The following is a 13,220-nucleotide window of genomic DNA, read 5'->3' as shown; positions in this document are numbered from 1 at the left end:
GACATCAAGGTAGAGATTCACATAGTACTGGGGGCAGAGCAGAGGATCCAGAGTCTGAGAACTGGACACATGCCCATCCTACACCAGCTGCATGCTTACTGAACCCACTGAGCTTCTGTTAACTCTTCTCTTATGCAAGGACCAGATTAGGTGTCTTCTCAGTCTTGAAGGGAACAAATGTAATGACCTTTATGAAAATACGCTGAAAGCCAAAATAAATCATGAATAGAGGCAGGGACCCTGAGGACTGTGGATCATTAGGGAAACACTGAATTCTAGGAGAGGAAGCAGGAGGCGAGGGCCATGGGACATAATCTGAGCCTGGGAAGGGGCCCTGAGAGGTAACCAGGATGGGAGTGGGAAGCGGGTGCGGAGAAAAGGAAGAATAGGCCCGCATGGACTTTAGCAGGAGGCTGGGGGAGTAGAGGTGGACTCTGCTCCCTGACCCTCTTCCCCAGGGCAGCCTCCTACCTGGCATGCATTCTTCCCAAGATTTTCTGCAGAAAACGTGGAAACAAACACCTGCCATATCCATTGGAGAAATAAAAATCTGCAACCAATAAACTTTGGGCTGCCCTCCTTGGACTTTACCACACCCACACCTTGGCCTCAGGAGGCAGGCTTTCAGGAGAATTTAATTTCTTCTACATACAGAGGACAAGAGGTTCACTGGACAAAACTATCGTCTCAAAGTGAGTTTAATCTAACTTCTGGGAAAATGAGAAAGCACATTAGGCTGGAATCTCAGAGCCAGATGAGCAGAGTGAGAAAAGCCCTGGCCTAGGATTCAGGAGCACTCAGGATCTCTGAGTTCTGGAGCCTGTGGTGCCACTGATCACCCACCTCCCTGCACCTCAGCTGCCCTGTCTGTCATGTACAGACACTGGTGTCAGCTGACCCTTCCCATCGTAGCATTCCCTCATCATTAGGCACTCTGATGTGGTGCAGATGGTTAAAGGATTGTGAGCGGGGAATGAACCTCTGGAATGGAAAAAGAGAGTCTAACAACGTCAAGAGAAAAGGCGTATAGGTAAGAAAGGGAGAGGGTATCTGCTCCTAGTGGAGAGTAGAGGCTGTGTCCTGGCTGGCTCAGCTTCTGAGGGGGCCACTCGGTGGTCCAGGGAGAAATGCCAAGATGCAATCAGCTGGGATGGGAGGAGGGCTCTACCTCATGCTAAGCTCCTTGACGTTCATCTTTAGTTCCCAGCACACCTCACAAGATGAGTAAGTGAATGGAATGTGTTCCGTGAATAGGAACCTTATACTTCAATAAAAAGTTATCAGAGTTGCCCAGTGATAAGCAACAAAATTCTCCGTGGTTCAGCAGTACTAAAGCATGTGCTGGACCAGGAGGCTCAAGGGCCAACAAACCAAGGCTCCTGTCTGAGGGAACAGCTCACCCCAACCCATCACCTGAAAGACGGAGAATCCAAGGCCCCAGCTGGGTAGGTGAGATGCTGAAGCCCTGTAATATGTAATAGGAGGAATGTATCTGGAATGTAGGTCTTACTGCCTCCCAGGGAAGAGCAAGTAAATATCCACAGATGTAAGAAACAAGATACTTTCAAAGACAGGAAGGGTGATAATGGTTGCAAATACACAGAGGAGCTCTGCAGGTGAGAGACGCAGTTCAGATTCCCTCCAAGTCCTCAAAGTAAAAGAAAAACGAGTCCTTGAAAGAACAAAAGACTGTGGTCAGACAGGCAGCCGTGCCTGTGTGTGAGTGATCCAACTACTTTTCTGGAAAAAGCCAACACTTAACTGTGACCTTTTCCAACTGCCATTTTCTTGAGTATTTTGTTATCAGGATTCGCAAAGGTTTGCTGTAAGAATCTCTGTATAAATAAATACCACAGTGTAATTTTTTTTCATGCCTCAATTCTTTGTTTAAACATCGCATTTCCTCCTCAGGGATAGCAGAAATTTATGCTGCTATTTAGGTCTAAAATAATGTCACTTCTGCTAAATAAACAGATCCTTTAAAAAAAAAAAAAAGAAATTATGCACTTAAGGGCTCTCAAGGGTTATTCCTGCAGCCATCCCCTCCATGCAATCAAATGGACCCAAGGCTAATACGATATGCAGTAATTATCACACGTCTGGCCAAGAGATGTTTTTCCATGTGTAAATATTTTATGGAGCAGCACCATGCGAAGGCACCTGCAGAGTTAAGTATTGGTTCCATGAGCCCCAGGGAATCTTAACCACTTCTCATTAATCAGCCTCTCTTACTTTCTGCACCTAGAATGCTGTTTCAAGAGACCAAAAGCCACGAAAAAATGAGAACATCCCTGAACGATGGTTTTAACACTATTTACACTAAGAGGAAAGCATTTCTGAGGTTTCCGATGCAGCATGCATGATAATCAAAAAACTTACCTTGCTGACCTGTTGGGGCAGAAGCAACAAGTCTAAAGAGAAATGACAAGCAACATCCACTCTACTAAGCTGTTAAAAAGATACTCCATTTTACCTCGTGCTCTGGGGTGGGAGATGACGTTACAGAACTAAGGGACCCTTTCCTAGAACCGTGAAGATCTGCTGGGATGGAGACGGGGCGTTCCCACTGAGTCGTCCCTGTCGGTATGTGCCAATAATAGGTCCCCGCAATGTCGTTGATTCTCTTCCAGCCAGGTGGCAAATCTGGATCCGTCTGAAAGGAGTGATCACTCCATATATCTGCTGGGAAATGGAAAACAAGATTTTCTTAAAAGAGGAAACAATCACAGTGTTCCAATTTCAGCACTAATAGTTCGGAGAACCTCAGAGGCAGATATGCCCATAGTACTAATGAGAACTAGAGCCTTCCTGTGGACACAAAGTATGGTAAAGGGGACAATATGGAAAGAAGTGAGAGGACTGAAAAGAAGACTGACAATTGAGGATACAGATATAATGGACCATGGTCAAGTCATCTTACTGCTTCAAGAACCCTTTGGAACAAGCTAAAGCTTCATTAGCCAAAAATCAATGCCCCATGCAAAATTTGCAAGGTTACACACAAAATCTACTGACTCCTTTACAAATCAGTAAGCCTTACTGGTTGGCATCTTATACCATTCTCAGCAATGAGTGTAACTCTCATTTTCTTTAAATGCTTTCTGTAAGTGAATACTGTCTTTGTATCTTCCTTTTGCTTTCACAACTCCTCCCCTTTGATTGTAAACATCTACAGAGTAGCAATGCCTTTTATAATACTCTAGAATTCTAAATTGTACACAGAAGATTCCTAAGGAAGGCAGGCTAGAAAAGCCTTTGGAATTCAAGACTGATGCTAAAAGCCGGCTAGTAACCTAGTACATGAAGGAGGGTGGGTGTGGGATACAATAGGGAACGGTGGGGACTACGGCAGACTAGAAAGCAAGCGCAATGTCCGAAAGTATTCAATTAAAAATATAATAATGTTTTAAATACTGTGCTGGGGGCGGAGGGGAACAAAATACACGTCCTGGGCAATTTTAGCAATCCCTGGCCTGTATCAATATTTTATCAGTTTACTGGAAACTTACTTGCTTTGCAGAATCTCATTTTGGCCTTCTTGAAATTGAATATGAGATGAGGTGAAGTGCAAGAGAACAGAGGAGAGAGAAGTACAGCAGCACAGTGGGGGAGTCACAGGCAGCTGTATCAAGGTGCGTAGGTAGTAAAACTTAAGAAACTTGTGTTTCGATCTGGGGATCACTTTTCTTCTAAGCCTCAGGCCCTCTCCCATGGGGCCATTCACAGGAGGCGGGGGTGCTTCACAGCAATCCAAAAGAGAAGCACATGGGTCTTGCTCTGTGCAAATGTCACTGCATCACGTGGGCAGGCATCACTGCCACTGTCGCTCTTACAGCGGCAACAAGGAAAAAAGGAACCAAACAAAGAGGCTGATTAAGACGATGGGCACAGATGTGCATTCATGCGCGTGTTTGGCATCCCAGCATTCACTTTTCTCATTTAAATCTGCCAGAGGCAAACTGCCACTTGTTTCAAATTATGATGGAAATTTCCCCTTTCCCCCTACAGGAAATTAACCGTGATTAAATAATTTCAACTTACCCCAAATTTTCAGAAACAACTCGAAACAAACATGTATACAGTCCTTTGTCCTGTCTCCTTTTTAGGGGGTGGAAGGGTTGTTTTGTTTTTTGCATCTCAACTGGGACAGGAAAAATAAAATACATGGGTGTCTGGATTAAGATGGAGAAAATCCTACCAAGGGTTATTTCCTTGTCCCATTTTAGCGGTTTATAGAACCATGGTTTGTGACTTGAAAGGACCTAAAGAGGCTGCTAGTTACCATTTCTGAGGTTTTTGAGGTCTGAGGGCCTGAGTTTTATACATTTATCCTAGTTGTCTCCACAGCTGGGACGTGAGCATGAATGTAGATTACCACTATCAGAATATGGAATCATATCGGACTAAGGACAGAAACCAAGATCTCTGCTGAGATTTTGTTGGAATAAAAATTAAGAAGGGATTTATTCCACTTCTAAAAACTGATGTTGGTGATATGATTATGATGGAGGAAGTGAGGACAGCACACCTACAATATTACTAATAGCTCCAGAAACATTTATAGAATCGCTTCTGCATCATCCCACACTGGATTTCAAGGGATGTAAGTAAGCCCTGTGATGGCAGCCCTGTCTTGTATATCATCATATTCTAAACATCTAGCATGGCAAGTGTTCAATAACAATGAGTTGGATGGATGGTGGATTAATGGATGGATGGATGGATGGATGGATGGGAGGAAAGAATAAATAGAGAAGGAGGGAGAAATGAATGAATGAATGAAGTCTTTGAATGATGGAACTAGAACTTAGCAAAAGAAGAATTCTGAAGAAATCAGTTCCATGCAGTTTCACAAAACAGAACAATTTTACAACCCCCAGAAATAGCAATGTCTACTTCCCTTCGATGGCGCACGTGAACGTTCTTATGGATGAAAGGAAACATAATATGACAAACTGGAAAGAGTCCTGGGCTGGTGGCCAAGAGACTTTGAGTTGAGATTTGGGTTCTTTCTTTATTGAAAGGTTCCAAAGGGAATAGTAGGAAATATGCCTTCAGTCCCATTACAGTTCATTTTGTTAATCTAAATAGCTCCAACTTGCCTTGTTTTCCTACATAAAAATATGTACGCACTTAAACAAGTACTTTGAACCTTATTCAACAGGTCAGTGGTTTTCAACTGTTATGAATTTGGGAGGAAAAGAGTGGTGCAGGCAGGTGGAATTTCAGGCCCTTCTAGACCCTTCTAACCACAGCAGCACCATTTTTACGTCTCCAATACTGGTATTGTATGTATGATCTTCCCTGAAAACAAAGATCAAGTTGTTGTTATTGTTTAAAAGAAAATTTGAAACCACAGGTAAAGCAAAAATGCAGTGGGGCCCAGGCACCTAAATCTCAAGAAGCTGCTTCTGTCAAATGATTATTCAAAATACTCCAAAGCAGCTTAAATGGTTGCTCTCAAATGAGTACCAAAGTGCATATGGCATGAAGAAGGGCATGCAGACTCCGTCGATAGAGGAAGAATCTATAAACACCAGCTGATTAGAGGAGAAAGTTCCAACCTCTTTTGATTCTCAGAAAATCACTTAGTGAAGTTTTGCTGAAGTCAAAGGAGCTGATGTTGCAGAAATGAAATGATGTCTGATAGTTTCATGGCCCTTCTGATCCTCAGCAGTTTTCTCAAACTCAGTTGTCTGTCATGCACCTCTTCTGGATAGATCTGCCTAAAGTTCTCAAGTCATGGTATTCTCATTTTTCAGTGGGAATATACTAAAAGACCTCTGCCCTGGAGAATTCTCTTCTTTTTGGGTGAGTCAAAGATCCATTCAGCAGTATCTGGGCATCTCAGTGATTGAGCCTTTGGCTCAGGTCGTGACCCCCAGGGTCCTGGGATTGAGCACATCGGGCTCTGAGCCTGCTTCTCATTCTGCCTATGTCTCTGCCTCTCTCTCTGTGTCTCTCATGAATAAATAAATAAAATCTTAAAAAAAAAATCCATTCAGCACTGGACAGAAGGCGGCAAACCACAAGATTTCACCCCAGTTACCCAACCTCAGGATTGGAACTCAGGCCAATTGTTGGCTGGGTTACTTAAGGAAAGACTTACAGGAGAGTTAAAATGGAGAAATCTATAGAAAGCCTAATGAGTAGTTTTAAATACTCCAGTAAAACTATAAATGAGGGGAGTCAGCAAAGACTCTAAATATGGCATTATACAGTCTGGCATGGCAACCAAGTGTGAACTCTGTAGCGGGCCTTTGTATTTTGGCTCAGCCACTCATTGTCTGAATGATTTCCAACAAGTTATTCAATACCTTTGGGCTTTGGATGTTTATCTGTAAAATGGGGATTAAAACAGTATCTACTCTACATCACTGGGGAGTATGTAAAACACTCAGAACAAAGGTTGACATATAATAGGCATATTTGCCACATAAACGTTCACTGTTAAGGGCGCCTGGGTGGCTTAGTCAGTTGAGCATCTAACTTTTGATTTTGGCTCAGGTCATAATCTCAGGGTTGTGGGATCAAGCCTTAAATTGAGCTCTGTGCTCAGTGGGGAGTCTGCTTGAGATCTCTCTCTTCCTCTCTGCCCCTCCCCCTGCTAGCTCTTGCTCTCTCTCTAATAAATCAGTATTTAAAAAAAAATGTTCACTGTTATTGCTATTATCATTATATATCATAGGTATCTGAAGCCAACAACATGATAATATATTAAATTCACTAAACCCACCATAAGAAGTATTTTCATATGCCCAAAGGAAAATACTGACTACAGAATTTATGGGATTATGTAATCATCATGGTTCAAAGAATAAAGATAAAAGAAGATAATCTTATGGTGACTCTTCTTCTGGAGAGGAAGGTCCACCAGACTCCCTTAGCAGGGCTGGGATTTGAGGACCTGAGAGGGTCAGACAAGACCAGATTCCACCCACCATGCCTTGCGGTGCTGCTTCCCTGTCTGGCAGTGGTTCTGCTTCACCAATACTTTCTCTTTCTTCAAATGTTTGTCTCTCAATTAATGTGTAAGTAAAAAAATAAATATTTCATAATTAAAAAAAAACAGATTCACATCCTCTGTTGTCTCCTTTAAAGCAGATTTGTGTGGGATGCCTGGGTGGCATCAGCAGTTGAGCATCCACCTTCAGCTCAGAGCGTGGGTCCGGGGATCTAGTTCCGCACTGGGTTCCCTGTGAGGAGCCTGCTTCTCCCTCTGCTTATGTCTCTGCCTCTCTCTCTGTGTCTCTAAAGAATAGATAAATAAAATATTTTTTAAAAATTAGATTTATGGGGTGCCTGGGTGGCTCAGTTGGTTAGCAGCTGCCTTTGGCTCAGGTCATGATCTCAGGGTCCTGGGATGGAGCCCTATGTTTGGCTACCTGCTCAGGAGGGAGGCTGCTTCTCCCCTTCCTTTTCCTCCTCCCTCCAACTCATATTCTCTCTCTCTCTCAAATAAATGAATAAAATATTTATATGTATATGTATAAATCTTTATATAATATTATATATAATCTCTAAAAATCTTTATATTTTTTACATGTGTATGTGTATATATATATGTGCGTATGTGTGTGTATATATCAGATGGGCTAAATTTGTCCTAGGTTTCTCTCAAACACAAACCAACCCCAAATAAAGTTGCCTTGTTTTTATATGATTCCTGAATATTTTCTTCCACTGTGGGTCTAGGGCTTTCATTACCAAAAAAAAAAAAAAAAGTTCCCTACTCATAAAGTAAAGCACATCTTCACAAACATTACCACGTTTAATGCTCACATCAATGCCAGCTAGAAGGTGGGGGTTGGGGGGTGTCCACAGCTACCCTATGAAGAACACAGTAAAGTTAACCCCTTTCTGAGGCTTAGGGAAGACAGCTATTTGGTTTGAAGCCAAGGGGAGAGACTATGTCCCCATGGATAAATGGATGCTACTGTTTCAGACAGCTGAGAAAAATCAGTATGGACAGCTTGGGGGAATTGGGAAAGTAAATACATAGTGATAAAAATGAAAGAACACAATGGCTGTAAGTCTGGGGCTTTGAGACCAGCCTGCTGGCCTGACCAAGGTCAAACAGCTACTAAGCAAGAGCCCTGAGTCCTGAACCACCTCTGTGCCTGGGTAAGTCCACAGGAGGATACTTGCAGTGTAGGCCTTACATAGGGCCCTCCCTATTCTGCTTTCAGTAATCTGGGGAACGATTGGCCCACATAGCTGCAGCCCCTCTCCATCAGAAGCCTCGGGCATGTTGCAAAGACCAAGACCCCTTGTCCCTCTTTCCCTCCCTACAGGATCTAGCACCTAATACGCTTTCCGATCTGTCATCACTGCATCTCCTTGAAGGCACTGTCCCAGGGTGACAGGACGGTTCAGCAGTAGGGACTGAAAGCCATAGGTGTCCTTTCAAAATGGACGTCCTTTCTGTGGCCCTTTGTTGTTTGTAGTTTTGTTCTGGAAGCAGGGCCTGGAAGTCAAGAGTATAAAAATAGCAAGGCTGAGAGCCCCAGAAAGTCCCTCTTGTACTGAGAGCCTCCTGGGCCAAGAGCAATACTTGGCGTGGGAACAAGGAGCCCATCTGTGAGCAGCAAAGACCCGCCCCTTCCAGCCACCTCAGGCGCCAGGGCCACAGGCCTGGTTCTGGCTCCATTTGGGCTCCGTCTTTCCGGGGACCCGCTTCCCACTCCCCTTCTCAGTGGAGCTGTATGTGAGGTAAGCCCACCTCTAATTATCCTCTCCTCTGGGCTCGCTTGCTGGAACCCAAGGGTCAAATGAAAACAAATCAGCATCTAGCAGCAGCTGGAAATTTCCTCTGCTTGCTCCAGAGGCCACAGGAAGGAGGAACAGATGAGCTGAGATTCTAAATTTGGCAAGGTCTGCAGCACAGAACACAAAAGGCTGCCCTCAGATCCTCAGGATGGCACTCACTCCCTTCCTGTCAACGTTTGTGTACCCAGTGCCTTCCTTGTGCAAGGCATAGGGTGAGAGGCCACAAGGAAAGAGGAGATGGAGCAATTCATCCAACAAATATTTCCTGTCTACTCTGTGCCAAGCACTGTTTTAGGGCTAGGGATACGTGGGGTCATCAGATGGATCTCGTCCTACACCAGTGAACTGAAGCATTGGTTCTCAAGCATCAGAGTCACCTGGAGAGGGGCACCTGGGTGGTTCAGTGGTTGAGCATCTGCTTTTGACTCAGGTCATCATCCTGGGGTTCTGGGATTGAGTCCTTCATTGGACTCCCTGCAGGGAGTCTGCTTCTCCCTCTGCCTATGTCTCTGCCTCTCTCTGTGTCTCTCTCATGAATAAATAAATAAGATAAAGAAAGAAAAGAAAGAAAGAAAGAAAAGAAAAGAAAAGAAAGAAAGAAAGAAAGAAAGAAAGAAAGAAAGAAAGAAAGAAAGAAAAGAAAGAAAGAAAGAACAGAGTCGCTTGAAGAACGTGCTAGAAATGATCACTGGGAACCACCCCAGAGTTTCTGGCTCAGCAGGTCTGGGGTAGGGCCTAAGAATCTGCATTTCCAAAGATTCCCAGGTGATGGTGAGTCCATGCTGCTGGTTTGAGACCACTGATTTAGGAAAACAGAAAAGGTAGTAATTCTTTCCCATCAAACTCCATCTAAATACTGGTCCCACAAAATAAAAAATGTGAATGTATATGCATTTAGTCATTCATTCATCCATCCACTTATTCACTCACTGTGTATAGTGAAGGCCTTCTCTAAATGCCAAGCACTATTCTAGAAGCTGGGCATATGGTAATGAACCGATGGGTAATGCGATCAATCCTGTCTGGGAATGGGGTGGGCTATTTGGATAGGATGGTCTGGGAAGGTCTCTGAGGAGCAATGTATCCCTTAACTAAGCAGGGCCAGCCTTGTGAAAAGACAAGAGAACACCATCCCCGGCAGAAGGAATACAGCACAGAGCCCATGTGGCAGGAAAGAACTTGCCATGTCATTACAACCAAAAAGTCACTCGAGCGAGGGTTAAGTGGTCTAGGATAAGATTCAAGGCCACCAGGGCTAGGGATTTACCCTCTATGCAAAGGAACTCTTGAAGGTCTTGTGTGATCTGTGTTTTTCCAAAAGGGGGGCACCTGGGTGATTCAGTTGGTTAAGTGTTTGACTCTTGGTTTTAGCTCAGATCATGATCTCAGGGTTGTGAGACTGAGCCCCACATCAGGCTCCACGCCCAGGACAGATTCTTAAGATTCTCTCTATAACCTCCTTCAACCTCTCCCTCTCTTAAAAAAATTTTAAAAAATAAAATAAAATAAAATCAAGAGAGTTTTCCACACAATGCTTCCTTCTTGGAGAAGAAAAAACCCTTCCTTCCGAAGTCTTAGTTTCAGCCACTCCTAGCTAATCCCTTGAACAATATTATTCCTGAAAGAGCCAGGTTTAAAACTACAGGTTTCCCTCGCTATTTGAAAATAGATGAAACCTTTCATAAGCCAAAATGGCATAAAGCTAAGAGGTAATTACCACAATTTATTTGGGAACAAATTCTGAGGGTCCCTAGACCCAAAAAACAACCTCTCTTAGGCTTTTCTGATACCTCAGGACACATCTTGCTAACAGATGCACAAAATAAATCAAGATAAAGCACAGATGCTCATGGACACAGTTCAAAGCTATGGCAAATTGATGCTGAGTTGCTGAGTATAGTTCCCGGGAAAGGAGCTTGGTGGGGCCACTCTTGCTGCTGGGGGTGCACACTGCCTCTGTAACAGCTCGCTGCAAAACAAACGCTGAACGCTATTTTCACCTTTTTAATTTTAATTTTAATTTTTATTTTTTTTCACTTTTTAAATAAAAGTGAAAATCTTCAATTTCTTTTGGTTAGTGCACACAGGTACTAACGTAGGTGTTTTGAAAAAGCAAAGTGGCATAGCACAAACTTTTGAAAAGTGGAGGTCACCTGTACTTAAATTTTTAAAAAAGATTTTATTTATTTGAGAGAGGGAAAGAGAGAGAGCACGAACACAAGCAGGGGGAGGGGCAGAGGGAGAGGGAGAAGTAGACTCCCCATTGAGCAGGGAGCCCGATGAGATGTGGGGCTCAATCCCAGGACCCCGGGATCATGACCTGAGCCGAAGGCAGATGCTTAACGGACTGAGCCACCCAGGCGCTCACCTGTATTTGAATTTAACCTTAAGACTTTTTGATCACCTGGTGGTCTGCTTCCTGTGCCTCTCTCCTCTCTCTCTTACTACTTAGTCTCTCTTTTTTTTTTCTTCTGGACTCAGAACTTCCTTGTCAGAATAGAACAAGCAAGAGTCTTGGTTCCCTCCAGCTGCATCACCAAATTCTGGAGACAACAGCATGGAGCCAGGACTCTAGGATTAGACAATTTATTCCAGATTTGCTGGGGGTTCGAGGTAGCATACGGAGGCTACTCAGAATATGGTTTGAAACAGTCTTCAGTCAAAGTAACTGGAAAACAAGGACTATGGAAACTAGGGAATGAGCCCCAAAGTGTCCTAAATGTGAGCTCTCAGAAGTCTGACCTGCACGTCTACCAGGTTATGGGGGGGAGGGGTAATAGGGAGAAAGCTCGTCCCAAAGTTTCAGGGTCAGTTCTATTTCTTAATATTTATTTGTAAGGCATCATTGGGACCCTGAAATGACTATCACAGCCTTAGAAAAATTATACATTGTGCTCAATTTGCACTTTCCCGTGTGGCATTCTTCTAACAGTGACAATAAAATTCTTAACAATTTTAGAAACATTTGTTTCCTAATACTGTTTCCCTTGTTTTTCTTTTTAAATACTAATATTAAAGTTTTGGAGTGTCCTTGAAATAGGAAACTATTTGTAGCTGAGGATTTTTCTGTTAAAGATTCTCAAGTAAATATTCCAAGAACTCACTATTTAAATGGTCCTTAAATTTGGGCCTTATAACCTTACATGCTTTGTATATTTTTATCAAGTATTTTGGTAGAAGATCAACACAAAGTTTCTTAATTTAAACTCACTGGAGACATAGTCCTTGCTGGGCTTAGTCTACTAAAATTGTTTCAGGGCCAGGTTACTATCACAGACAGGAGCTCTGGAGTCAGCCAGCAGCCTTGAATCTTGGCTCCAGTGGCTGGCTGGCCCGGGTGACTTGTGACAAATGGCTTCATTTCTAAAGGCCTGTCTGCTCACTATACAAAAAAGCCAATGACAGCGCCTACCCCATAGGGTTGATGTGGAACAAAGCACCTAGCACAAAGCTGGGCACATAGTAATCACTCAGTAAATGTTTGTTAATAGCTATTAATCACTTTGTTCAAATGTGGCTTTGGGGAAAAATATACTGCAATACAAAACATTTTTTGAAATGGCATGAACCACGGTTCATTGAAAACAAACTAGGATTTCCGAGTTTGCAGCAACCAAACGGGTTTCTACTAAAAAGACTGTTTTTCTTTAGTGGGGAAAACTAGGTGATAATCTTGGCCCCCCACATATCAATTTAGAAACAATGTATCACATGAGAACACACTGGTTTGAGTATGTGGCACCTCTTCAATTAGCATGTGGCTGTTTTACGTCATGTAGCTGAGCCCCTAAAGAAACAGAAATGAAATCAGAACCAAAGAGCTTGTTAAGTGTGCTTTATTAATTAAGACATCCTTGAAATTGCTTTTATTCTACCCCCTGTCCCCATGAAAGTATGTATGTAGGAACTGTGGGTGGAAGATAAAAGGAAACTATGCTTCTCTGTTCACAGACTGTTACCCAAAATCAAGACACAATATATGAATCAGGGACTCTGCAAAGACAAATTTAAAAACTAAAAGGCATAAGATATAAGTAGCTACAAATTTTCTGGAAAAAACAACAACTAACCCTGGTATTTGTAAATATCTACTCGTCTGTACAAATCTACAGATAACTGAGGTTAATCATATGACCTGACTAAAGACTATTTTAAATATCATCAGAATGTCTCACTCTAGGAACACCTGGGTAGCTCAGTGTTGAGCGTCGGCCTTTGGCTCAGGGGGTGACCCCGGGGTCCTGGGATCGAGTCCCATGTCAGGTTCCCCACAGGGAGCCTGCTTCCCCTCTGCCTATCTCTCTGCCTCTTTTTCTGTGTCTCTCATGAACAAATAAAATCTTAAAAAAAAAAGAAGCTATCATTCTAAATACCCAAACATACAATAGAACATGTACTTTTCTACAAGTTATGCAAGGGGATATTAAAATCTTAAGATGCTATGAAATATA

At 43.0% G+C, this 13,220-nt stretch overlaps 1 protein-coding gene across 12 annotated transcripts in view; it reads right to left on the bottom strand.

The window, feature by feature from the left end:
* APBB2 (amyloid beta precursor protein binding family B member 2) overlaps positions 1–13,220 on the bottom strand; it is a 375,499-nt gene that overhangs the window by 120,290 nt on the left and 241,989 nt on the right. For 9 of the 12 annotated variants that reach the window (XM_049108650.1, XM_025438364.3, XM_025438368.3 and 6 more), the window contains one exon: positions 2,474–2,682. In XM_049108650.1, coding sequence (XP_048964607.1) covers positions 2,474–2,682 — 209 coding nt within the window. The remainder of the gene's footprint in view (positions 1–2,473; positions 2,683–13,220) is intronic. The other 3 variants (XM_049108653.1, XM_025438365.3, XM_025438369.3) reach the window with 1 other exon arrangement.

The sequence above is a fragment of the Canis lupus genome, chromosome 3, assembly GCF_003254725.2.
Source record: "Canis lupus dingo isolate Sandy chromosome 3, ASM325472v2, whole genome shotgun sequence".
Lineage (NCBI taxonomy): Eukaryota > Metazoa > Chordata > Mammalia > Carnivora > Canidae > Canis > Canis lupus.
Note: the sequence above shows the minus strand (reverse complement) of the source record. Positions and strands in the feature narration are given on the sequence as shown.